At 39.9% G+C, this 25441-nt stretch overlaps 1 protein-coding gene across 1 annotated transcript; it reads right to left on the bottom strand.

Annotated features, from left to right (window-relative positions):
* Positions 1 to 317: 317 nt before the first annotated feature.
* LOC124147999 (cubilin-like) lies at positions 318 to 20054 on the bottom strand. The gene is made up of 20 exons (XM_046518908.2): positions 19871 to 20054; positions 19252 to 19330; positions 17741 to 17862; positions 16390 to 16545; positions 15935 to 16010; positions 15520 to 15650; positions 13830 to 13967; positions 12902 to 12983; positions 10059 to 10186; positions 9366 to 9533; positions 9079 to 9178; positions 8160 to 8296; positions 7379 to 7528; positions 7135 to 7207; positions 5905 to 6038; positions 5489 to 5650; positions 4926 to 5004; positions 4447 to 4568; positions 3226 to 3384; positions 318 to 1859 (listed from the first exon to the last, which is right to left on the bottom strand). The coding sequence occupies exons 1-20, from the start codon at positions 19947 to 19949 to the stop codon at positions 1609 to 1611; spliced, it is 2526 nt and encodes an 841-aa protein (XP_046374864.2). The 5' UTR covers positions 19950 to 20054; the 3' UTR covers positions 318 to 1608.
* Positions 20055 to 25441: the final 5387 nt, after the last annotated feature.

Raw genomic sequence — 25441 nt, 5'->3', positions numbered from 1 at the left:
TTTGTGTGAAAGAACGATGTAAGTGTTAAGTGTTAGTGATAAGGATATTATGTTCCTAACAATAAGACAAAACATGTCTGAAATACTTGTGATAAGCGGATGTCCCTAAACGTTTAAGTGACACACATGTATTAATAACTGCCATTCCTGGGTAAAATAGATACCATGTTAACTATATTTGTCGTACGAAGCCATGTAATGGATCGGCTGGTCAGGCTAATCGTAGATGACTGGCAGAAACTCGGCTATTACAAACTGTTGTCTTTAGGCGGGAGTTCGGCGTTCAACAACAACAAAACGAACAAATATTTGGAACTTTATGTGAGCAAATTCATACAAAACAGTCTGATAATTGTAACCGTTAATGTGTACATTAATAATTAAAACTGGCAAAGCAAAACATAAATACTGGATCCCATGTATTACTCTAGATTGGTTGATGACCATATGAACAAACGGCACATTCGTGCAAATGTCTATACTTGCTCTAAATACGAACTCCTGAAAATGGCTCAAAGGTAGATCAACTGTCCCTTGAAAAGTTTTATCATCATTTTGCAGATCAATGGGTATTGTCTTCATGCAACACTAATATCATTTTGGTATATGAACGTAATACATTCTCGTCATTCTTTTGCTAAATTACGGAACTGAGACAAGATAAAATCCAACTACATGACTTTACATGTAGAATTAGGTAAAAAGTCAGTTCATTCTCAGAATCATTTCACAACAGGCTGCAATTGATACATTTTTACATTTTCGAAACATTGGAGTAAACGGATTCTTATAAACTGCCGGACAAAAGAAAGTATATACATGTACTTGAAAGTTGATTTGACCAATATATTACAAACGTTCTGAAACATTGCAAACATTGGAAAGGTTCAAAACATTACCCGTTGGTTCGGAAGATGAAACAGTGAAACATTGCTAAACACCGTTTTTCAGTTAACCGTAAAAGTGCACATACAGGAATTGCAAAATGCAATGGATTTTTAGCAATATACCATAGGTAAGGAATAACACATACGGTATGTCCTGCGTAACTGCACAACCTTGAAAGAGATGCATCAGCTTAAGCACTGCGCAATGACTTATCCGTGTCGTAGGTATTCGAGCGAAGCGCCCTTTCCCTTGGAATGGCCTGAACATTAACGTCGACGTCGCCACTGGGCAAGGACAGTACAATACTGGCACATCCAGTGCTTATACTGACAAAAGCAGATCCTGTTTAGTGTAAAATGATGGTCGTGCTCCGGTTTTTAGTCGTAAAGGAAATTATTGGTGCTTGGCTGCATTCAGGATGTGCTTCCATATGATGGCCGGTTTGGTGAGGATTTCGTGGCTACCAACGGACGGGACTTGTCATCATCCGTTACAACCTCAACAACCAACGGGATGACGTTCTTTAACATGTGGTGTCACCATTCCTTCGTCAACACCAAGAACAGGGACCACTCTCACAACACGACAACGCTAGATTTCGTTGCAGCGCACAACGTTGCCGTTCTGTCATGGTCAACTCGCTCACCGGATGGGTGTATACTTTCTTCGTCCCGGCATTTTATATACAACGCCTCCCTTCCTCACCCCTACGAAGTATGTTCATAATCTACTTGACGTACGTTCCATATTGAACGTTTCTGGACTGGAGAACGTTGCTGGGGGAATGATAGCGTCTATAGGTCTCTGGTCTGTAGTCCTCACATTGTTCCTGGCGTCCTGTGTTCTGGAGGCAGTGTTTCTCCCTACAGTTCTGCATATTGCGGCTATCACGGTTAATATCAGACTTACACCCGCAGTGGAACTTCCGATAATAGCCCCAACTCTCGAAACACTTGAACCACTTGAGAGATCTAGTAATAGAGGTAACATTGAAACTATCACGTAACATAATTACAGTTATTCCTATCGTGATTTTTTTGTTATATTACTCTGCAAGAAAAGAAACGCAAAAGTGGTTTTAGATGTATATTTTATATATCAAAAATCAAATCATCAACAGATGGTAATCGATTGTTCAAACTTGGACACATGGAACAGTAGATTTTCAAGGTGAATATCATCTGTTCTCAATATTTTGTATGGCCAGCATAAGAGTCCAAAACTGACTGGTATCGCCATCCCATGGAAGTAATGTTGAAGCCTGGGGAATGTTCACCCACTCTGCCTGCAGTGCTTGTGCAGTTGTTGATCCAGTGCATCCCATAAATGTTCGAATGAGTTGAAATCTGGAGACCTGGATTTAGGTCCTGCCATGGCCCACCAGGGCCCACTTGCACAAAGCGATTTTAGCGCTGAGACGATCGTAAGCCTATGTTAATGTGTGGGAGTTACGATCATCTTAGCCCTAAGATCGCTTTGTGCAAGTGGGCCCTGGTGGGCCATGGCAGGACCTAAATGTTATGATTCCTGATAATTATAAAATGCTACTGAGGCAGGTTGTTGCACAATTGGAGGGACGTGTGACTGAAGAATCTGCCGTAAAATTCCCCAGACCTTGCACTATGTATGTTCTGCCAGTGTAGAAGATGGCAGCCCAGATGATCACACCAAATCTGCACACTTCCTCTATACACTTCGTGCATAATGTTCGTTCCGATGCGTGTAAACACGACGTCTACCATCAGCACGGCCAAGCATAATACATGACTCGTCACTGAACCAAACTTGTCTCCATCGCACTTGTGGCCACACCCAGTGACCTTAACACCATTGACGTCTAAGCCGATGCAAGTCCATCAAAACGACGCCTCGAAATAGTGGTCATGCGCGAATATGAATGGTTCCTCACTGTCTTGTTAGCAGTCTTTCGATGGCATTGTTGCGTTGGCCTTCCGTCAGACGTGGCATGGATTTAGCTGTTCACTTGCTGTAAGAGTGTGATGGCATGGAAATGAAAACCCAACGTTTTTATAGCTCACCAGGTGATGTTATACGTTCATGTCATGTTTGTGTGTTTAGGCGTCAGGCTCTCGCGTGGTTGTGTTTTTTGCGATTTTCCGATCTGATTTTCATTACCTCATTCCTACCACGCAAATTAATCCAAAGTATGCAGAAATGACCTATTCGTATTTGGTATTAATATGGTATGGATGTCAGCAACCCTCTGTCAGATATTTGGGATATTACTACTTTTGCGTTTCTTTTTTTTGCAGAGTATGTCTATTTGTAAGCTTTGTGTATAAACACCTGCTCAGGTAGACTTTAATGAGAACTTACCAATATCATTAATCTGCGCCGTGTACGAGATCTTGAAACCTCTGTCCACTGTATGGGAATTCGTTTTGAATTTCAGGAACATCACAGTGCCTGAACCGCTTTTGGTTGGTTGATTGACTCCACACCAGCGTCCTAGAGACTGGGCATCGGAATCCGATCCTACGGAATTCGAATTCGAATTACTTAATTATATAATAATGCACTGCGATCATTCCTTTCGGCTACTCATTACATTAATTATAGAACATGTTACTAATTGCTGCTGCCACCTATTGGACCCATCATATTGCTGCTGCAACCTATTGGACCCATCATATTGCTGCTGCCACCTATTTGACCCATCATATTGCTGCTGCCACCTATTTGACCCATCATATTGTTGCTGCCACCTATTTGACCCATCATATTGCTGCTGCCACCTACTGAACCCATCATATTGCTGCTGCCACCTATTTGACCCATCATATTGCTGCTGCCACCTATTTGACCCATCATATTGCTACTGCCACCTATTGGACCCATTATATTGCTGCTGCCACCTATTGGACCCATCATATTGCTGCTGCCACCTATTTGACCCATCATATTGCTGCTGCCACCTATTTGACCCATCACATTGCTGTTGCCACCTATTGGACCCATCATGTTGCTGCTGCCACCTATTGGACCAATCATATTGCTGCTGCCACCTATTTGACCCATCATATTGCAGCTGCCACCTATTTGACCCATCATATTGCTGCTGCCACCTATTTGACCCATCATATTGCTGCTGCCACCTATTTGACCCATCATATTGCTACTGCCACCTATTGGACCCATCATATTGCTGCTGCCACCTATTTGACCCATCATATTGCAGCTGCCACCTATTTGACCCATCATATTGCTGCTGCCACCTATTTGACCCATCATATTGCTACTGCCACCTATTGGACCCATCATATTGCTACTGCCACCTATTTGACCAATCGTATTGCTTGTTCCCTTTGTAGACAAAGTAACTTTCTACAACCCCCGATGTGGGCGAAAAGGACAAAATTCGTTCTGATTCGGGCTCTTTGTTTCATTAATAAGTATTTCACAATGTCTTAATTACATAGGTTGTAACTATTCACACACAGGGAAGAAACACTTACGTCATACTTACTGTGTACATATAGCACTTCGGGCATCTTAACTGTTTATACGTACACACGTAGATGCGAATGTTATTCATACCATCAAACGCTTCCATGTAGTCATTTTGACAACCAGAAGAACTCTCCAGTCTTGAATAGATAACAACGATCTCGACGTGATGGCCTTCACCCGCGTCAATCTTCCACGTGGACTCGATATTACTTGAAGAAAGTACGTCAATTTCGGTCATTAAATTCATTACCAAATTAGACTTGTAGAGAAATTGAATTTTTCTGAAAACAATGGGTCCATTTTGTTTCCAAAATGTCCTCGGATTGACATTTTTGTATGGTAATAAACATGTAACAATAAACTATGAAGATAAATATGATACATGGCACGTCCAACTGAGCCACACCTGTAGGTGTGCTCTGCAAGTAGGATACATGCGAGTCATTAATAGAGTATAGCTTTGCATTTGTTTTTTTAATTTTGTATCATTTATATGTTAGCATCTTCGTCTTTGTTTTGAACTCGTACGGTTCAGCGGTAGTAGCATAGTATACATGAATACATACCTCGGGTAATTAAATGGATAATTTGGTGACGTAATGTAATGGTATAAAAAATCAGCTGAAAGATTCTTCTGCCGTGAAGCTGAAATATGGAAATATAATTTCAGTTATCTGCAGTATCCTGATGAATAATTTAAATGGTCGCGAGGAACAACATGGTTATTTTGGCGTCAAAGCAACAGAACTTCTTACTTTCACTGAATGTATCACTACCATCTCTTTTCATAACCTACACATATTCAAAGTATGAAGCTGGTATTGCACTATTGATGTTTCTGAAGCTATGGTACTACTACGGACATGAGTTGAATATGGAGGCACGGGAACCAACTGGTTTAACATTTTGCAATTCACTTTACAGAGATACGTCCCTCAATTGTTCCAGACTCTTATTGTCCTTATTATTATTCCTGGTTTGTCATCATCATATCCAGCTCGAATGTTTCACCAAAGTTGTAAACCTCTCCTGCCTGCGGCAATCCTTTGATAATCTGACATTAATCAGAATACTGTTCAAAGCGTTGTCAAGCCCAACTCACTCACTAACTCACTGCACATTGACGTACCCTTAAAGTGACCCGCCTTGAGAATCATTTTTAGTCCTCTATATCTGTTGAATATGCCGGGGTAGAACCTGGCGGTGATAATATTTCCCGAACTGATGAAACCAGCGTTGTCTTGACCACACCACTTCCCGGGGGTTGTTGAAGTAGTGTTGTCATAATTACCTTAGATACAGACAGGAATAAATACAAATAACAATTATTGTCAAAGTGGTATAAGTATCATTCGCCCCGTTTTCAAAGTCTCCACAGATGGAACTTATGACAAGATGAGAAGATAGCGTTGACATTCAACTTCGGATATTTGACTCTCTCTCTCTCTCTCTCTCTCTCTCTCTCTCTCTCTCTCTGTCCCTCGATCGAATTCACAATCTGTTTGATACGTATATATATATATATACATGGAAGATGAGTCTTACCATCGTAAATTTCCAGGTAACCGTAGATGTTCAAACATTCGGTGAATATACCCACATTCCGATTTGAACTGCTAAAATTAACCTGGATATTCGTATTAACGGGGGCATGTATAGTCCAGTGGCAGCCTTGGGAACTGGAAAATAAAACATGCACCATCAACACGTTAATACATGCATCCAAATATCTGACAGAGTATGGTCACCTCACTGAAATTCCGGACTTAATCCGGACGTAAATTACCGGACGGAAGCCGGTATTACAAGTGCACCAAAAAACACACGCACGCGTGCATACACCTGTACAACACTGTAATTTGAGTATGATACAGAGAATTGTCCCTCAGATGTATTTGGAATGTAAAGGGTTGAGTGAACTGTGGATAAACAAAATGGAATGTGTTTAAAAGATATAAAGGTAACAAGACAGCATTGGGTATGGGGAAACATTTTATCACGGTATCTCCATATCAGTGTGGCAAGAAAAGCACGGAACTATACAGGGATGGGGGATACATGTCTGTTACACTGTGACAAAAATAAACGGCCATCTTTCAGACCAGTTTTTTTTTAATCCAATACAACTTTGATTTAGTTGCTTGAACCACAGTCGGTGGAATCTTATTGACCTTGTAGTATTCAAGACATTTGCTTGTTTGGTCGTTGTTTAACGCCACACTCAGCAATTGTCCAGCTGTATGACGGCGGTATATGAATAACCGAGTCTGGACCAGACAATCAAGTGATTGAAATTATGTTCATCGATCCACAAAATACGATGACATGCATTAACCAAGTCAGCGAGCCTGACCACTCGATCAGGTTGGTCGCCTCAGACAAGTACAGTCGCCTTGTACGGCAAGCATGAGTTGCTGAAGACCTATTCTACCCCGGATCTTCACGGGTTAGTATTCCAAAGAAGACTGGGCATCCATGGTAGTATCTGATAAGTTTGAGATGTCACGAAGAGAAGAGAGAAACGTATGAGAGATGTATCTTCAGATTAATGGGTATCATAGAGTTTTCGATGCCCTGACATGTAAACGAACTGAACAAATTATGGGTGGATTGTATCCCAAATAACAGCAAAATACACTCCAGCTCCAACATTCATCTACATTATTATGGGTGGGATTATTGTTGGACAGATGTCATTATTTCCTTCATTCCCAGTGAACCTGACGTTATTATTATCTTCATCAATTCTATAATATAAACTCTATATTTCCTCACTTGTCATATGTCTCTGTCAAAGTTGTTTCCTCATCCGTCGTAATATTGACTGTTCCTCCACATATATATGCCTCTGAAAGGAATTTAAAATACAACTTCTGTTGCATAGTGAATATTGAAATGTACATAATGTCATGACTCATATGAACATTTGTAACACATATTGAATCTTTCAATGTCTCTAATGCATTTCTCACTGCAAGTTATTTTTCATATTCTTTATGAATAATAGACACTTGCTTACCATTAGTTGCAAAATATTTGAGGTTGAAGCCTGTCATATTGTTTGCATGACGGTTATAGAATTGAACTGTCATAGCTGGTCCAGAACTCTGCAGAGTCGGTGATGAATGGCCGCACCCGGAGAAAAGCGTGTTATTAAAGATCGAAGGTCCTGGAAACATATTGAGATAAGAAGAAAATAAAAAAAGAAGTATGATGATAATCTGTATTACTTGTAAGGGATATGGAGATTATTATATTATATGTTGAGCATTAACCGTGAACCGCTTCTTTGGAAGAAATATATCGGGAGAGCTATGCAATGCATTGAATAAACAAAAATATGGGGCACTAAATATTTCGGCGTTATCTTGCCTATTTTTAAGAGATGGTGACACTTCAGAGACCCAGTTTATGATGAAATACTATCGCGCCACTTTACAGCCACTAGATGAGTCAATTTACATTCAAAGGTTACAGAACTAAATCACAATCATTTGTAGGTCAAGGAGACCATCAGCATGTTCAGAGTAAAAATTCTGTTTTTGAAGAAATATATCGGCAGGTATATGACAACAGAGATATCAATCAACATGCGCATATCACATGACAATAATATTATTATTCAAGATGGTCATGTCCTGTCTTGTCTTGTTTTTCATTTGATTTTTTGTTTGAATCCTGGTTTGATTAAGGTTAAGCTATGTGGAAGTTATATGAGACAATTCAATGGTATAAGAAGTAGGAAAATCAAACATTGTTCTGCAAAGTCTGTGTGTTTTATGGTGGCAGCAAATACTTACCATCGTAAACAGTGACACGATTTCTTTCGCAGAAATAGTGAAAGAAAGACGTAGTTTGAATATCCGAGTCATTTACGACGATCCGCACCATCATATTAGGATCAGGGGCCGTCAGTATCCAAATACAATCGGCATTGCTACAAGGAGTGAATAAATGAGTCACAGCGTGGCAGCGTAATAAGGGGACTTAATTTGCTCAACGTTTGCAATTATATAGGTGTACCTTTGTGAAACACAAGGACGGGTATGGTGCTGACAAGACAAGAATCGTTATCGGAGAGGATCGCAGATTGATGGGATTCTGACACTCAACATTCATAGCTGATTGTGGCGCCTCAGACGTTAAAGCTTCCTGGCCAATGCATATTGTTGTCAAAGTACCCGCAGTAATGGGGACTTTAAACATGTTTATAGTTTGTGATCCCTCCAAGCATGTCCGACACGTTACAAAACAATATGCGGTTTCTTGGATAGAAAGTGAAAGACAACGACATACGATGCTAAAGTGAAGGTAAAGTACAATAAGATGAGGTGAAATGGTGTGCGTGCGTGTGTGCTTGGACTAGACCAGTCTAATGCCGATTTTATAGTGCTAGCCCACTGAGATGGCATGCCGAAGTTTTCACACGAATACCCCATTCAGATACAATAAACCCCTAGCCCACCAATCCTTGCTTTATCCCCTTAGTGCCGAACGTCTTTTGGTATGGCGCTGAAGGTATCGAGCCCCGGACCATCCGCACTCTGGGCAGACGCTCTTCCACAAGTACAATAAATAGTAATGTTGAACACAATAAAATTACATTCGACATATGTAATTTATGTTCAAAGTACAATGCAATTTGCACACAATGTTTTGTGTCAGCGTCGCACATTTTAATGCGTTCGAAACAGGAAAAGGGACTGAAAAAAAACTTACCTTAGAGGATGCAAAGGATATCCAGGGGAATGTAGGGATTTAGGATATGTGGTTGCATTCAGAAATCGGGGTCCACAATTCTCTGATTGATAAGGTATCACTGAAACATAAATGTATATGCTTGTGCTTATGAAAACATGATTGTCTAGATAACTATTAATTTGACTTTAATTTGACATGGATATGTCAAAGGTATCATTTATGTACTTTCAACGCCAACAAAGAACATAGCAGTTCAGAAAAAAATAGTTGAAACGTATCACTTCAGATAACACGTCTGTACTTACCTTTCCGTGAACTACGAGACACAACAACTTGGAATCCCTTCCCGCTTGTATCACTGTTGGATTTGAATACCAGTTTCATACTCATTCCGTTCGAATAGTAGGGACCAACCGGGGAAATTGATGAATTCCCACAAAACTCTCCAATAGGATGATAAGCTCTATAATCCCCTAAGGCCGAATGATTCATATGAAAATAAAATGTTTCGGTGATTTGTACAAATAGATGCATATATAACACAAAACGTCAACACCAAATAATTATTAATGAGTCTCGTTTATCTGCCGAAACATATTCCCTTGGGAGTAGCAGACAAAATAATGGTGAAAGGTATTTGAAAGAATCACTGAAAATCAGTGACGACACTGGGTCTTAGTGAACATCAGAGTTACAGTCATAAAGAATGGAGAAAGATCATGGTATGACATTTCACTGAAGAGAATCTTGTTTACCCATTATAACTGTATTTGTGATAATTCTATGTGACACAAGCAGTGATCTACACATTACGTACACATGTAAAACCCAGTCTGCTAACGACCAGATATAGAAAGGGGTTATTAATCTTCCACATGACACATCATGGTCAAGGATGAATAGTTGGTTATTACGTACACTGATGGTAGGTCACACACGTATGTTCAATAAACCTACCACTTAGAGTAAATAGCGTATAGTACGTTAACATCGCATACCTCCAAAAAGAGTTACAGCGTCAGTATCGCATTGTGGGTAGTCTCCCTCTATATCAGCAGTGAGGACGTCAAGCTTTATGTTGGGCGTGCGCCTCGCGTCGAATATTATCATGACGCATTCAAGGTCGCTGAAACAATATAGATACACAGAAGGCTTAAATGTACACACAACTCAATAGGTATAGAAGTGGGAAATCAAATATAAGAAATTAGTGGTAATGTTATGCTCTCAGTAATTCTAACATATACCTAGTATAACCTGGTATCACATGAGTTGTATATATTAATATGATAATCATTCATCTGATAAATATTTTATCATAACAAATTCATTGACAAAACAAATACCAGGCAGCGGGAGACAGAGAAACACGCCCCCAAAGAAAGATCGTGTCACAATACAGTTAACAATGTCCATATTGAGTGTGATAAAGTCGAGGCAGCGGCGGCGCACTGAAGACACGAGATGGTTGAAAACAGCCTGAGGGGTGTTCTTCCAAATGACCCAACTGAGCTAGAATTACCGACTGGTTCCTGTCCTGTCGTAGGTGTCGGCATCTCATCCCACCCTATGTAGGGGAGAGGAGAAACAACCGGCCATGACAGTACTGCATTGTTAACTTACATCACATGCAACAGGTGGACGGGCATTATCCTGCTCTAACATACGGTCACATCATGTGCACAAAGGGTAAACCAAGATCTCGAACGACATCGTCCGGCTAGCGTACGCTATTCAAATTGCCATTCAAGTTGTGTTCTCCCATCAGATGTGATGCCAACCAATACCACCTCAAATCTGACGACGTTGAGTAACGCAAGCTTCGATAAAACGTTTTCCGGTAGACCTTTGGACGACCGTCAGAACTGTCAAGGCAAAACCTGGACTCATCTGTGAACAGTATACTGTCCCAGTCATGTCTTCTGAGAAAATGCTGTCTTCGCAAAGCGAGGCGTGCCTTGGTTTTTTTTCTTGGAAGCAAAATTGGGCGTATCGCTGGATGCTGTGTTCCCCCAACCGATTGCGTACGGTTCTGTCACTAATTGGTCTCAACCCAGGAATTTTCCGAGCTGTTAATGTGGCAGATTGGTATCGATTCCGTAGATTCCGACCGAATATGGTCGTCTTGTTTGACGTGACGTCACACGTGAACCGGTACTTGGGAAGTCATGAGTGCTGCTCGCTGCAGATAACCTCTCCAAAGAGATGATATTGTGTTTCGCTGAACATTAAAATGTCTGGCAGCTTCGTGTTGCGCCATTCCCACGGCCCGTACATGTTGATTTTCAGCAAGCCGTGGCACTGCGTAAGCATTTTTACGGTTAAAGTTGTTCACATTCGACAACCACGTATCATGCTCCCAACAAACACGCAGACATCAAAATTGTGCGCCATGCACGAACATGCCAAAGGAAATTGTGAACCACGACCATAAAGTCGAGGAGATATCTTCATTAATATGAAATGAAAGATGTACTACTTCATTTCATTTGTATATTTTCATTGAACTTTATTTGAAACAGTTATGAACATGGGGGCAGGCAGATCACAGTTCACTGGAATGATCAGAGTCAACCAGGTACTGTCTTGATAAGGTTGTGGTCTTTAACGGATACCTAATACGCTCAGTAACGAGTATGACCACCGTGAGCACCAATGCACGCGCAGACTCGCCGCCTCATTTGATGCTGTCAGCCACCTGATGACGTAATCGGGAATCCGATTCCATTAAGTTGTTAAAGCTTCGACAAGCTGTTGCTGGTTTGCTGGTGGATGTGGACGTCTTCGGATCTGACGCTTCAGATGATCCCACAAGTGTTCAATTGGGATCAAGTCAGGTGAGAATGCTGGCCACGGAAGGTTGACGTTGTTCGTATTCAAGAGGTCCTGGACGAACCTTGCAGTGTGTGGTCTAGCGTTGTCATGCTGCAGGAGTTTTCCCTGCTGCTGTCGGCGACGGAATAGAAGCTCCACGGGTTGAAGAACATCATCTCTGTATTGCTGTCAAGTCTCATCCTTTGGTTGCCACAAATGCCACCCCAAACAATCACAAACACCTCAAGGGATGAACTTCTTGAATGCAGACCTGCACCAAACGTTCCCCCCTGCGAAGGTATACTCGAGCTCGACCATCATTGTGAAACAGCTGAAACCTACTTTCGTCAGGGAAAAGCTCTCTCTGTCAATCACGGACATGCCAACGTCCTACTGTCCTTGCCAATTGCAGTCTTCGACGTCGGTGTTCCTGGATCACTGCTATTCCACGGAAGGGACGGCGAGCTCTAATACCTGATCTTGGCCTCTCTCTCTCTCTCTCTCTCTCTTGTTCCGCAGTAAACCGTGACATATATTTGGTGTATTTTATTCTATATGACGTCTTAGCAACGGTTCAATGCCTTCTTATACAAATTGAGCAAGTGCAATTTTACGAATACCTGGAAAAGCTGTTTGGTGACTTTTGACCACTGCACGTGCATCTCTACGACCAACGCGTTGCGTTTTGGAGATTGATTTCATTTGCAGTTCTTGGGTTACTGTCTTATACAATTTTGCTCACTTTGATAGTTTGGGCGGTAAAGCAATTTAAAAGTGTATACTTTCTTTTGCCCATGCGTTTAGTAAGATTCAAATATCTTTGTTCATGCACAATGTGATGTATAACTTGTCTGTTCTCGATACACCATAGGACACTATTGATGCCCACCATCTAATCATACACAAAAGTTATACCACTCTTGCAACCCTCGTATCACAAGTATTGTAATCCCCTCCTTCCCGATAAAGAAAGACAACCCTTATGTATACCGTATGTGTGAAAGAACGTTTTCATGCTTCAGCTTACCTGTCATATGAATCAGGGTATCCAGGTGATTGAATATAAATAGGTGTGTCATATATGTAATATGTCCTATTACAGTCGCCTTCTGTAACAACAAAAACATGTCCATTTTAAAACATTCACATTCATTAAGTCTTCCTTGAAGAACAAAATTGTCAAAGAATGTGAAACTGACAGATTCCAACGTACATGTTGTGGAAGTTGTACAAAGGTGGGTTAAGAAGTCATGTGGCCTTGTCGTCCAGGTAGTCGTAATTTTGAGTGCCAGAATAATGCGATTGTGGGTTCGAACCTCACATTTGCATTGATACATGTAATTTGTTCGTTTCGTCAGTAACATAACCCGTTTTACCAAACTCCTACGACTTGTATCACTGTGGGCTTTTATCTCTTTCCAACTATTGTATCCAAAGGAACGAATCTAACAAAGTGTTATACATTACTTTGAACTATATTGGATATCATTTATTGTTAACTAGAAGACCCGTGAAGATCCGGGTTAGAAATATCAATAGGTCTTTTTAGTAACCAATCCTTGTCGTAAGAGAGACCAGTGGTTGATGTATCCCAATTGCGTGAATTGATGCTCATGATTCAATAACTGGAATTTCTGGTCCAGACTATATTATTTTTATACCGCCGTCATATAGCGCCATTGAACGGCGTTAAATAACAAACAAATGAATAAAATGAAAATGACTGGAAGTACGCAGCCCACATAACTCAACCTCTCAGTCAATGTTTATTTTAGGGAAATGCAACATATTTAACGTTAACATTCACATTATTTGCCTTTCATTTTTTTATTTATTTAAAAAAACAATTCAGCGAATTAACTTTAAATCATGCAAAGCAAAAATACATTACTGAAATGTACCCTACTACTGGGTAGGACACTTACAGGAAACCTATAACCTCTAGGTCAACATACCTGGTATCGCAGTATAGTGCAACTGAAAATCCTTGCTTGTCACAGCCTCAGTGATTGTAAACTCAAGCAGCATTGCGTTATTGGAACTGTAGTATATCCGCTTCTGGGATGGACATAATTCACCAAGAAATTGGGCAGCTAAAATATAACTCGGTTGTTATGTTTATTCATCAAATGTTGATTTTAACGTACAGTGTATAATATAAAGGTAACGCTATTTTTCGGGGCATTATCATTTGCAGAAGCCCGAGGTCTTCCATTAACTGCCCGACGAAGGAGGGTATTTGAAAAGACCTCGGGCTTCTGGAAATGATAATCCCCTGAAAAATAGCGTCACCGTTATTATAGCTAAAGTGGATGGAAGTTGTTATCAAATAAAAGGAAACAACAATACCGGTTTTGAAACATGCATTGCAATCAACACGAATGTCACTGACCCACTTTTACAAATATGGAAACGTCAGAGAATAAACCAGATGACGTTACTATTGAACGTGACGTCACCTATCCCTGTCCCTATGACGTCAGCTAACAATGGGCGTGATAATGGCCCGTCGTCAAGCAATATAAGGGCAGTATCAAGTTACAGTGGCCCGTTCATTTCTGATAACATACGGGCGGTTTAATGATAACTCTATCCATTTTAGCTATAATATATATTAATTACAAGCGACTAATCTTGATGAAGAACCTGCACACCCTGTCATGCATGTGCCTTTGGTCATTGCATATGTATCTTGAAAACAATGTAAACATATTCCATTAAGGAGAATCTATCATACGTTTGATGCTGTTTCACATTTGTTGATTTAACAGTTACATCAAGAGGGGCACATGGTCTGCGACTATTCTGTCTATCTTTACGGGTTGTAAGTCTTCCTGCGTGATTGTAACGTATTGTCTCTTTGTGATTAAGGAAGTGGTTTAATGTTTGAGGTATCCACATACCATGTTGTATATATCTCTTTATAGTAGACCGCCTCCCTGGTCTAGTGGGTAGAGCGTCTGCCAGGAGAGCGGAAGATCCGCGGTTCGAACCCCATACCAAAGGACGTTAATAGATGGTACATGTTGTTTCCCTGCTTGGCACTCGGCATTAAGGAGCTAAGACAAGTTCTGGACGGCTCGGAATCAGTATACTGTGTCTGAGTTGGGTATCCATGTTAAACTGTGGTGTATCTCAGTGGGCTAGTACTATAAAATCGGCATACATCGCGTCTAAGATTATTGCACTTATAAATCGACACACACACACACACACACACACACATACACACACACACACACACACACACACACACACACACACACACACACACACACACACACGTGCATGCATGTCGCTATATAAGTACAATAATCTTAGACGCGATGTTAAACCCCATATCACCTCACCTCTTCAGTTTAGCAGCCTCATAGAGATGTACTATCAGCAATTTCGAATTTGCGTCACTCATAAATAGACCATACGGCAATAACTGTTTTGGTTAGTGATCAATAATTGCCCTATCACATACATGTATGGTTTGAGGAAATCAAATAAAAATAAAACGTCACCACCAGAGAATAACCAGTCTCGATTATCCGACGAAACATATTTCATCGAATCCATTGGGCGTAATACGCGAATCTGAACAATGGTAGAACATTGTAGAATGTAAAAATGCCAGGACATACTGTATTACATTACCTTCAGTTGTGTTTCCGTTATAAACATTCCAGCACCGAAATCCATAATTGTCTTTATTTGGTAGATTATTTGTCACTTTGACGGTATCGTTTTCGTTTTCCGCTGATATTATCCAAGTGCACTTTTGATTTCTGAAAAAAAGGTACATGCCTTACATGTGTGTTCAACAGCTAACAAACCTGATAGAATAAAACTTATATTCGACTGTGTTATAACCAGAATACATCAGTAAATATAATTTAAAAATGGCGAATTATTTAGGGCGTTATCGCTCACAAAGTACCCTTTGTCGTATGGTTTTAAAAGCTGCCAGTCGCGGACAAATGTAGGTGACGGACACATACTATCTTTACAGTTTTAATGAAAATTAATTCAAAGTAATTAGAAACTGTTAAAATCAGTGAGTTTGACTTACTTGTAATAGGTGTGAGGAAAGCCCGGGGATGTGAAGTTTGCTTCCTCTGAGGTTGCTGTTAAGTTCCCACCACAACCTGCAATGTTCGTTGACGTGATATTACATGTGACAGAATGACAGAGCGACTGGGATTGTATGTTACAATTTGCAATGTTTTACTAAGGGTCATGTGGACATTGATACTAAATAGTGGCTGAGTCTGATTTCACACGGCTTTGAACAGTTATATCAAGGCAGGTCGTATTCATTTATGTGGGTCGAAAGCCCTAAATGACGCATGTCGTTAATCAATCTGGTGCAAACTCCAAACAAGAAAGAGTGTGGTGCTGTATCCAATCCTTGCCCACTGGTTCAACCACAATGGTAAACGTCTACGGCCCGCATCCCGCTCAGTGTTATTTAACAGAAACACTCTATCTCTAACTCGCGTGTGTTCTTAATCAGAGCATACTCACTTTCAACGTCACTGACGTTCAGTCGAAATAAAACTCCATCAGTTATTGCACCGGTGGTGAACTGTATGTACATGGTGTCTCCGCTGCTGATGACACTGCCAGTACTTGCTCCATCGCCACACAATTCCAACAATATTTCAGTCGAATTATCTGGTCCTGGTCAGGAAAACAGCATTCAAATTAAAAATAACATGCACTCACTATTCTATATTCGCCGCCGTCATTAGAAATGTCATACAGTATGTAGATGGGTACAGTACATTACCACATATTGCCGATCAATGCATATAGAGAATGAATACAAAATTAGTTGAGAGGTAATGAGTTCTTGAAATATTTTTTTATGATCTGTCTGTCCTTATATTAATCTAGCTTAAGCATAATGTGCATAACATGTTCTCTGATATCATACTGAACGGGAGAGCCATGCTCTCTCACTCATAAACGTGTATAAAACTAGAACGGTGATGTTGGGACGGTGACATAAAACCTAAGATAATCAAGTAAAGATACTTATTTCAGTAGACATTTTGGGTTGCTTTGACTATGACATGGGTAAACTCTATCAGAAAGTATTATTATATTCTAATTTTGTTAACTCATGTATCAGTTGCTTGGATGTCAATGAAAGATAGTTGTTTAACAAACTGAACATCTTATAATTACAGTTCAAAAGGCATCACTTGACCTTTAACGCGGCTGATGCCGTGAAAACCATTGCTTGATTCCTTTATGTGCCTGGATACGTATTGCAATTATCGATGTCCTTTTTAAGATACTGCTGATATACTTCTCAAAGAGATGTAAGTCAATACCATTGAGTGAAATGGTGAGTTGCGTTTAACGCCACTTTGAAACAGCATATCAGTTCTTAACGGAATATCAGCTTAATGTGGGGGAAGGTGATGCAGGTCGAAGGTTTTTAACCTATAGTCGAAAACAATTAGCACGGGTACTGTGCTAACAGACAGATGATGAAAATCTAGATGATGAATGTGATTAGAACGACTCATGCCAGCTGTCAAACCGAGCCCCTATGAACTTCAAGCAATCCTTAGAAATGTCACGGCGCATCAATTTAATGTGGGAGGAAAGCCCGAAATAATGGAGGTATCAGACGTTTACCACTTTGGTGAAACTCACGAGCACGGGTATGGTGCTGACAAACCTAGATAACATCGTCACGGCGAATCTGAGATTCGAACCCACGATCTTAGGTTTCTTGTGTGCCTGTGGGGCGCAACTCTGCACACAGAATTGCAGCGCCTTAGACGACTGGGTCATCTTTAAAATTTGACGCCCTTTATACCAAAGATCCTACTGTCAACACATTTGTAAATAGTATGCTTACCATCATAGAAGGACAGAATATCACCTTGACAACGAACGGAATAATCCAATAATGCAACATATTTTACGCCTACAAGATGTTCCGGAAACGATGCATGTATCCTCCATCCGCAGGATATGTTACTGAAACAACCAGTTATGGGAATAATCATTATACGGTTCCATAGAAAAATAGATACTTTGTGTTAATAACGGTTTGCTCAATAAACTGCTGACAATTTTTGTGTATAAAAACAAAAGTAACTGTGTCTCTCTATCTTATCGTTAATCATCGTATTCTTTCTTAATCTTTGATTGGAGGAAGATGGGCTTGATTGGCTTTCAAAAGGAATTTTCCCAAATGAAATTCAAACTTATTCAAATTTACTTAAATTTATTTGAATTTATTAATCTGGAAAGCCATATTATCCACATCACCATCATTCCTTTTAGTTTTCAGACATCTCTCACTTTACATTTCAGCAGTTACTTTTGCCTTTGAGAATAATTAATTACATATTCGATAATTCAAAAATTTAGCTCCTGTTCATATGTCACGGCCATGAGTATATGTCATAGCTCGAGATGAGGGTGAGGTGTTTGGGGTTTAACGACGCGTACAAGATTATTGCACTCACACATGCACGTGTGTGTGTGGCTGCTTGTACCAGCCCGGACTAAAGCCTGAGTTACAAAGCTAGTTCACTGATATATGATGCCGCATACGTGGTAACAAGTTCCATCTTTTAACGTCTTTTGGTATCTATGGACTCAACCACGGAGGCGGTTCACTTCCCTTAATGTTATAGTGAGTGAGTGAGTCAGTGAGTTAATATTTAACGTCACATCGGCAATATTTCAGCCATATCGAGAAGTTATACGTTAAAAATACAGATATTTAGATTAAATCGATGAACAGTAAGATAACATGAATATATCAGTTTAATATTTAAAACTACCATACAACTATAAAGATATCACTATGTGACAAAACATAATAAAAAAAGGGCTATAGATCGCCAGCAGCTGAAGCTAGATCACCATGCTAGGGTCCATTGGGGCTTAAAGTACCTTTGATACATGCATGGACCCCGGCCGGATTTACATCATCCCTTCAGGTGTTGGCAATCATTGTTATTGAGAGAGCAGACAGAAAGAAAAGTAAGGTGCTCAGGGCTTGGCATGACCAGCCGATAGAAAGGATCTGGCCATTCCTACCACCCATCTAGATGAAGTAAGGGTCAAAGTGGTGTATTGGGCAAAAGAACGCTATTCCTGGAATCAGCGCCCGAAACCTCCAGACTCCTGTCCTCCGCCGACACAGGGACGCAACCCACGGCAAACGGGTTGCCCAATTCGGTCACCATTTACGACCAGCAATGGGGTGCTGAGGACACATTCTTATCTACCCCGGCTTCCCTCGGGGGTCAATGTTATAACACTAATAACACAGAAAACGTGCGAGAATCTTTGGCGACTCATTTTACTGAATATATTTGCACTCTACATCATTGAATACATGTAGTTATTTACGGGCCAGACGACGACGGGAAACCTGGGGATGTAATGTTCTCCACAACATTGGAAAGTTGGATGTCCTCGAAGCATGCATCTGTAAAAATGAAAAAATAACACATACTTGAACTATTATTAAAAAGGCATAGCGCCTCTTGCGTGAGTTGTTTAAACACGCTATTTGACCAATATTGAACGACATCAGATTACTGATATACCTGAAGTTTAAGTTCAGTTGCCAATCCGAGCAAATATCCTGACTTCTACGCACAACGAAACAGATAGGCAAAAAGGGGGACATGTGAGGATGCCTAGGCCGTGCCTATATGCCCTGTCCTCAAATTCCGTATAGACGTAAATGGTTAGAGGTAACTGAATCTAGATTGAACTGTGACTGCACAAATTCAATCAAATCCTTTAAATCTTTGTGAATTCACATAACATCAATTTCTCTTGTCTCAAATACGTTCTGTGAATACAAGGGAAGTCTCTCTCTGGTTGAATTAAGGATTATCAAGATCGATAGCATTACTGAGGGTTAAAAATCGTTATCATCTTCTGCTGTGAACAATGTGTGCCTGACGTCAACCGAATAACAAACAGCATGGCCTGTCAATATATAGGATTGTATGTTTACCTGTATTTGAGGCTAGAACTGGAGACAGGATACCCAGGAGAACGACTGCCGTTAGGTGTAATGCCATTGTATGTCTCATCAGCTACTGTGTCCAGTCTACCTCGCTATGAAGGTTACTAACGCAAATGGTCAGGGGTCGAAATCTATGACATCATGACCTGGCAACTGTGGCATGTTATCGGCTGACCCACATGTTTGATAAAGACACTGTGTGGGTGCGACGCGAACACTTACTCAAAGCAGAAACAGCTGGAAACGTGAAACAAAATGATTTCTGCTTCTTCTAACATTCTTACGGGGGGAAAATGCTTATTTTCTTTATTTTCAGTATTTCTGGCTCCAGTTACCGGCAGTAATTTCATATATCCATCCGTGACAGTAGTTCAATCGAGACTCACAAAGATATAAGTAATCTGCCCAATAATCTGCCCAATCAAACCTTAAGCATGTGTGCAACACGTGAGTATATTTACGACATTGGTCTCGATTTCTAAACTCGTCGTAACAATATTACAGTATCCTTCCTCATGACTAGTACGTCATGATACATGACGTGACTTGGGTGTTTGTGTCGCCATCAGTTGCAGATGTGTCAGTCACAAGCGTATGTGTTTATGCGTAGATTTGATTTAAATTATTGTCAGGTTTGATATGAGAAGGTGTTGCCTATTTTAAAAGCGAAATAACTCACTAATGTAAGGTCAAGACATATATACACATATATGCATAAGAGAGATCCTTGCCATCCATTTATCTTACTCCTGAAGTGACAGTTTACATTTCGACGTGGTCTCTATGTTGTCCAAACGCAGTAGGCATACAGATAATAACCCTTATAGCATTGGCTGACTCCTCCATTGCGACATAGTTTAAGCCTGGGTATATCAAAGGAGGAATGCGTGGGCAGCAACTACCACTTTCACAACACAGATAATATACTGACATGAGACGCCAACACTCCTTCTACCGTTTGGAATATACGAAATAGAGAGGGGGTGGGATGTTGAGCTCGTTCCATGGATATACATGTATAGGTGTGGGTATACAAATATAAACTAACTAAAGCTGTTAACGTGACATGACTTAACATGAAATTCTTTTAAAACTTTTTTAAAAAAACTTTTTTTGTTGTTGATATTTTTTATTCCTTTCAAAGGGTTGTACACCAGGTTCCAAGGTTGTACAGTAGGTTTAAGCAGATTAACATTTGCTGAAAGACAACGTGACATAGACCCCAATTTGTAGAGGCCTATTCATACATTTCGTGGTTGCTGCGTATTGATGCTTTCAACGATTATATTATTAAGCGTGCTTCGCGTAACGCATATGTGGCAATGTCTCTCATCTTGAATAATTAGTTTCTTCTCGGTTAAACCCATAGGTGTATTCCATAACTGGTCACAAATATCCGTGGTTTTCCTAAGGAAGGCAACTCGTGTTACCTTCATATCCATATTTACGTACCCACGTTCACATATGGTGATACGACCGGAGAACAGATGGTCCAGCTGGCTGATGCAGGGCAATACATAACTCTTTACGGTGTTACTTACATTAAGCCTGCTAGTATTATTAACACACTGATAATATCGAGTCTGAAGCTGACTGTCTGTAGAAACATCGACATAGACTTTTGGCATGCCTACGTGAGACCAGTGGGTTATCGGAAATCGTATACAGTAAAGCAAACCATCATTTATCTGGAAAAGCGTGTTAAAGGCAGCCATAAAAAGACACATTTTGCGCGTACATATTTTGCGTAACCTTATCCGAAAGTTGAATAGCAACATTCCATCACACAAATTCATTGCATAATCATTAGATCTTATTGATTGTACGATTCTGACATTATTATGAGTATGTGTTTATGAATCACTATCAAATAGTGATGATGCCAGATGTTCGCGGAAATGTGGGCCTATCCTTCCCCACCGGTGACAGCCGTCACAAACACATGCAAAGGCAAGTCACTTTCAGGAGGCATTCCATCGAACACACTGTACACTGAACACAGAATCAGCAGCTTGATTTGTCCCTGAAAGTCCCGGATGACATAGCGATCCACTTGTCCTCTGACTACAGTCAACAATCTCATATGATATATTGTTCTGTTGGCTTTAGCACTTTTGTTGGTTACCGTATTTTATTTTAATATATCGCTTTACCGTATCATGCCTCCATGCCCACTTCCACTCATAGAATGCTGGCGTTTCATCAAAAGTGACATTCACACCGCCAAAAATGTACTTTTGCGATCTATACGACCGCGGCCTGGTTCAAGTGTCTCAACTTGCATTTGAGATTATGTTGAGGAGAACATTCGAGTAACCCCGAGAGCTGCAAGTATGTCCTATGACTTAAAACACATTCCTAGCTGCATGTACGTTATCAAACATACAAAAAACATCCCCTCCTTAAGACTTTGACAAAACATTCTTTTGTGAAAAATATTTGAAAAGAAATGCATCTGCAGGCTGTATATAGGTGTTACAATCAATGTGTAGAATCTCGTGATGTGTAAAATGAAACTGACTGAAAAATCGGTCCATGTATTTATTATGATAATACCATGACTATGATAAACATTCCGATCACCCAATCACTAAAAAAGATAGAATTACAAGAAAGCGAAAGTGAATCTATTGTTTTATTTCTATTTCTGGTATAATTGGTCTATTGTGATGTTTGCAAGTCCGTTTGAACTTCTTAATACTTTTGAGTCAATCTGTCAAATATATAGACAGATTTTTTCAGTCAATTTATACAATGGTTGAAGTATTTGGCACACATCCTTGGATGGAATTTGGTTATTTTTCAAACACTGAACTATTGTGGTCCATTATTCATACTTCTTTGCCACAACGAGTAGATCGTGTGTTACAGACTTACTGTTACAGACTGTTAGAGACTACTTTCACTGTTTATAAACAAACATGGCGTCGCCCTCGTCATTCGGCGATGAGTCAGAATTAACCATCGGGAATCTGGAGAAACTACAGGGATAATTGCTCTCATTATCAAAAGAACAGTCTTAGTTAGTGAAAATCAGTGTCTAACTGTGATGTAGCTTAGGCATTTTATAAGTTTGGCAACTTTAGAGATATAAATTTCAAACAATTTGGCGAGGGCACTAGGCCTAGCCAAGCGGGATCAGTAGCCATATCTGTGCTTGTAGACCTCTGCGGCTTGAAACCTTCTCCACGAATTAAAATAGTTGGATTTGGCCGAAATATGTTTGAATTTTTACCTTGTTTCGTTTTGTCGCTGTGTGTACGTCTGACTACACTTCTTAACGTTATGACAGGACAGACCGACTGCCAAGAACGTCTGACCGTGGTCTGACCGTGGCCGTGACGTATTTGACTAGGGCACGGGTAGCTTCCCTTTGACAAGGGCAGTTACTCTAGCGGACAGACCGATGGATTGCCGCGAAAGGCAATTAAAAACAATTGTTGTTTTGCGTATATGTTGCTTCGCCACTGTATTAGAAACAGTTCAGTTGGAACTATATTGGCTACTGTCACAGTCCGACTGAAACATCACTTACCCTGTGACGTAATAAATATTAATGCGCGCATTCAAGGAAAACTCGCAACGTTTCGGTAATGTTTGTGAGAGAGGGAAAGCGATTTTGATGCACAGTATTAAATAATTACATTATATGATAAAGAGTTTATCACGCTTGTGTGTTTGGGGATGGTAAATAGCCTGTATTAGGAATAAACACTATCTATTTAGCTCGCCAGGGCTCGCTAAATACAATGTTTATTCCTAATGCAGGACATTTACCATCCAAAACACACTCGCGTGATAACCTCTATTTATTGTACTCATGCACATGCTCATGATATAGTCGGAACAGTCGGAATTGTACAATCGACTCTGCTTTATGCAGAGATTCCTATTGGATATGGAAAGGGTGTTTTCGCTTTATTTATGTATAACCACCATATGAGTTTGATCTCTGCATTAATGCATTTGTTTCAAAGTATGTGACTTTTCTGTGTATTTATCAAATTCAGTCATATAGATTGATAGTGGACACTTTAAAATTGTGTACATTTTCCTTTATGCAGTCCGTGTAAATTTAACGGGTCATTGCAATATTTATCAAATAGTACACTAACGAGCTGCTAGATACCCGAAGCATAACAGAAGTAACTTCTTGAAATATCTCCCTGCGGTAATAAAGCAACTGAAATAATACACGTTTTGACGATTACTATTAATTTTTCAAATGAAACTTTCCAATGACCTCAGGTCAAAAAAGAAAGTCACGACACTGAAAATATCAAGCCATTATGTCCTTAGTTATTGACCTCACTTGTGTTAATATTTCAAGTATTTAGGACATGATCTCCAAAACTTATAAAAGAACAAAAGCAATTGAAATAATACAAGCAAAAAAACTGTTAAATGTACAGGAATGATGAAACCGTTTGCAGTCTTGAGAAGATGTTCATGGGAGGCTACGAGAGACGTTTATCATCAAAGTTAAACAATTTCCTTGGCAACACAGTTCCAGGTATGATGTGTTTGAGAGATCTGTTTAGTGACCGGAAACATGTACATGTACCATTATTTCATGTGGCAAAAGAAGTGATATTCATGCTTGGAAGCAAGCGCATATATACTATTACAAGTAGAAAAAAACACTTCCAAAATAAGTATATCTTTAAGTTCAAGCTAAACGTCATGACTATTTTGTTACAAATGTAAGCTTTAACATACATAGATCCGTGAAGATCCGGGTTAGGATGATATGTTTGTTTTGTATACGTATTTTCGTATTGTCCCTGGTCTAAGCACCACAGTGACGTTCAGGCATATTGAAAGTTCATCCAGCACAAAGTGTTACTTCACTCCATTTTATATTTTCTTATCACGGTACTGTAGTGTTCCTTTTACTAGAGAAGTAGTTAGATCTGTGCACAAAAGAGACTCAGAGTGACAAAAATCTGTTCACAAGACTTTGCGACAAGAGGGATAACTTCAACATTCCAATACTCAACTTTCCCTTTATGTCGAGCAATATTCCATCTGCTACAGCCTTTGGTGTCTACATTTCACAAAATTGAAAGTACGTACAATCGAGTTTGCTCTTTCTGGTAATACTTCAAAGAGCCTCATACGACTCTTGCTCAAAAGTTGTTTGTTTAAGGTTACATCCATTAAGACCTCATTAAACCTTTTAATGGTTTTATGGTAGACAAGTGAGGACTTTCCAAATTTGACGCATCAGTGACAAAACAGTACTTGTTACTTGTTGACTTACCTTTGCATGTGTTAATGACGGGTACCACAGGTTTGGTAGCATTCGCTCACCTTTTCGCGAACACCTGGTGATTCATGGACGAGAGATGTCTGTAGCTATGGACAGGGTTTTGTCGCTTTTATTCATTAAATGCAAACAAATGTGGGTTGTTTAAATTATTCATTTGTACTTTGAATATTATATGTGAATGAAATACTGCATTAATGCATTACCTTTGTTTAGCCTTTTCTCGAACACCTGGAATCATCACTGACTATCAGTGACTCATTTATATAAGTTCCTCACTATTTTGCCTT

This window comes from Haliotis rufescens, unplaced genomic scaffold (assembly GCF_023055435.1).
Source record: "Haliotis rufescens isolate VD_foot unplaced genomic scaffold, xgHalRufe1.0.p SCAF_1, whole genome shotgun sequence".
Classification (NCBI taxonomy): Eukaryota; Metazoa; Mollusca; class Gastropoda; order Lepetellida; family Haliotidae; genus Haliotis; species Haliotis rufescens.
The sequence above is the reverse complement of the archived record's forward strand: the minus strand, read 5'-3'. Positions and strand labels throughout refer to the sequence as shown.

Bases quoted from the DNA above. Each gene is read 5' to 3' on its own strand.
- LOC124147999 (XM_046518908.2), bottom strand. From the start codon at position 19,949: ATGAGACATACAATGGCATTACACCTAACGGCAGTCGTTCTCCTGGGT. The intron at 19,331-19,870 runs GTAAACATACAA...TCATTTTTACAG, and splicing joins AGTTCTAGCCTCAAATACAG to ATGCATGCTTCGAGGACATC. The intron at 4,569-4,925 runs GTATGTATTCAT...ACTTTCTTCAAG, and splicing joins TATCCATTTAATTACCCGAG to TAATATCGAGTCCACGTGGA.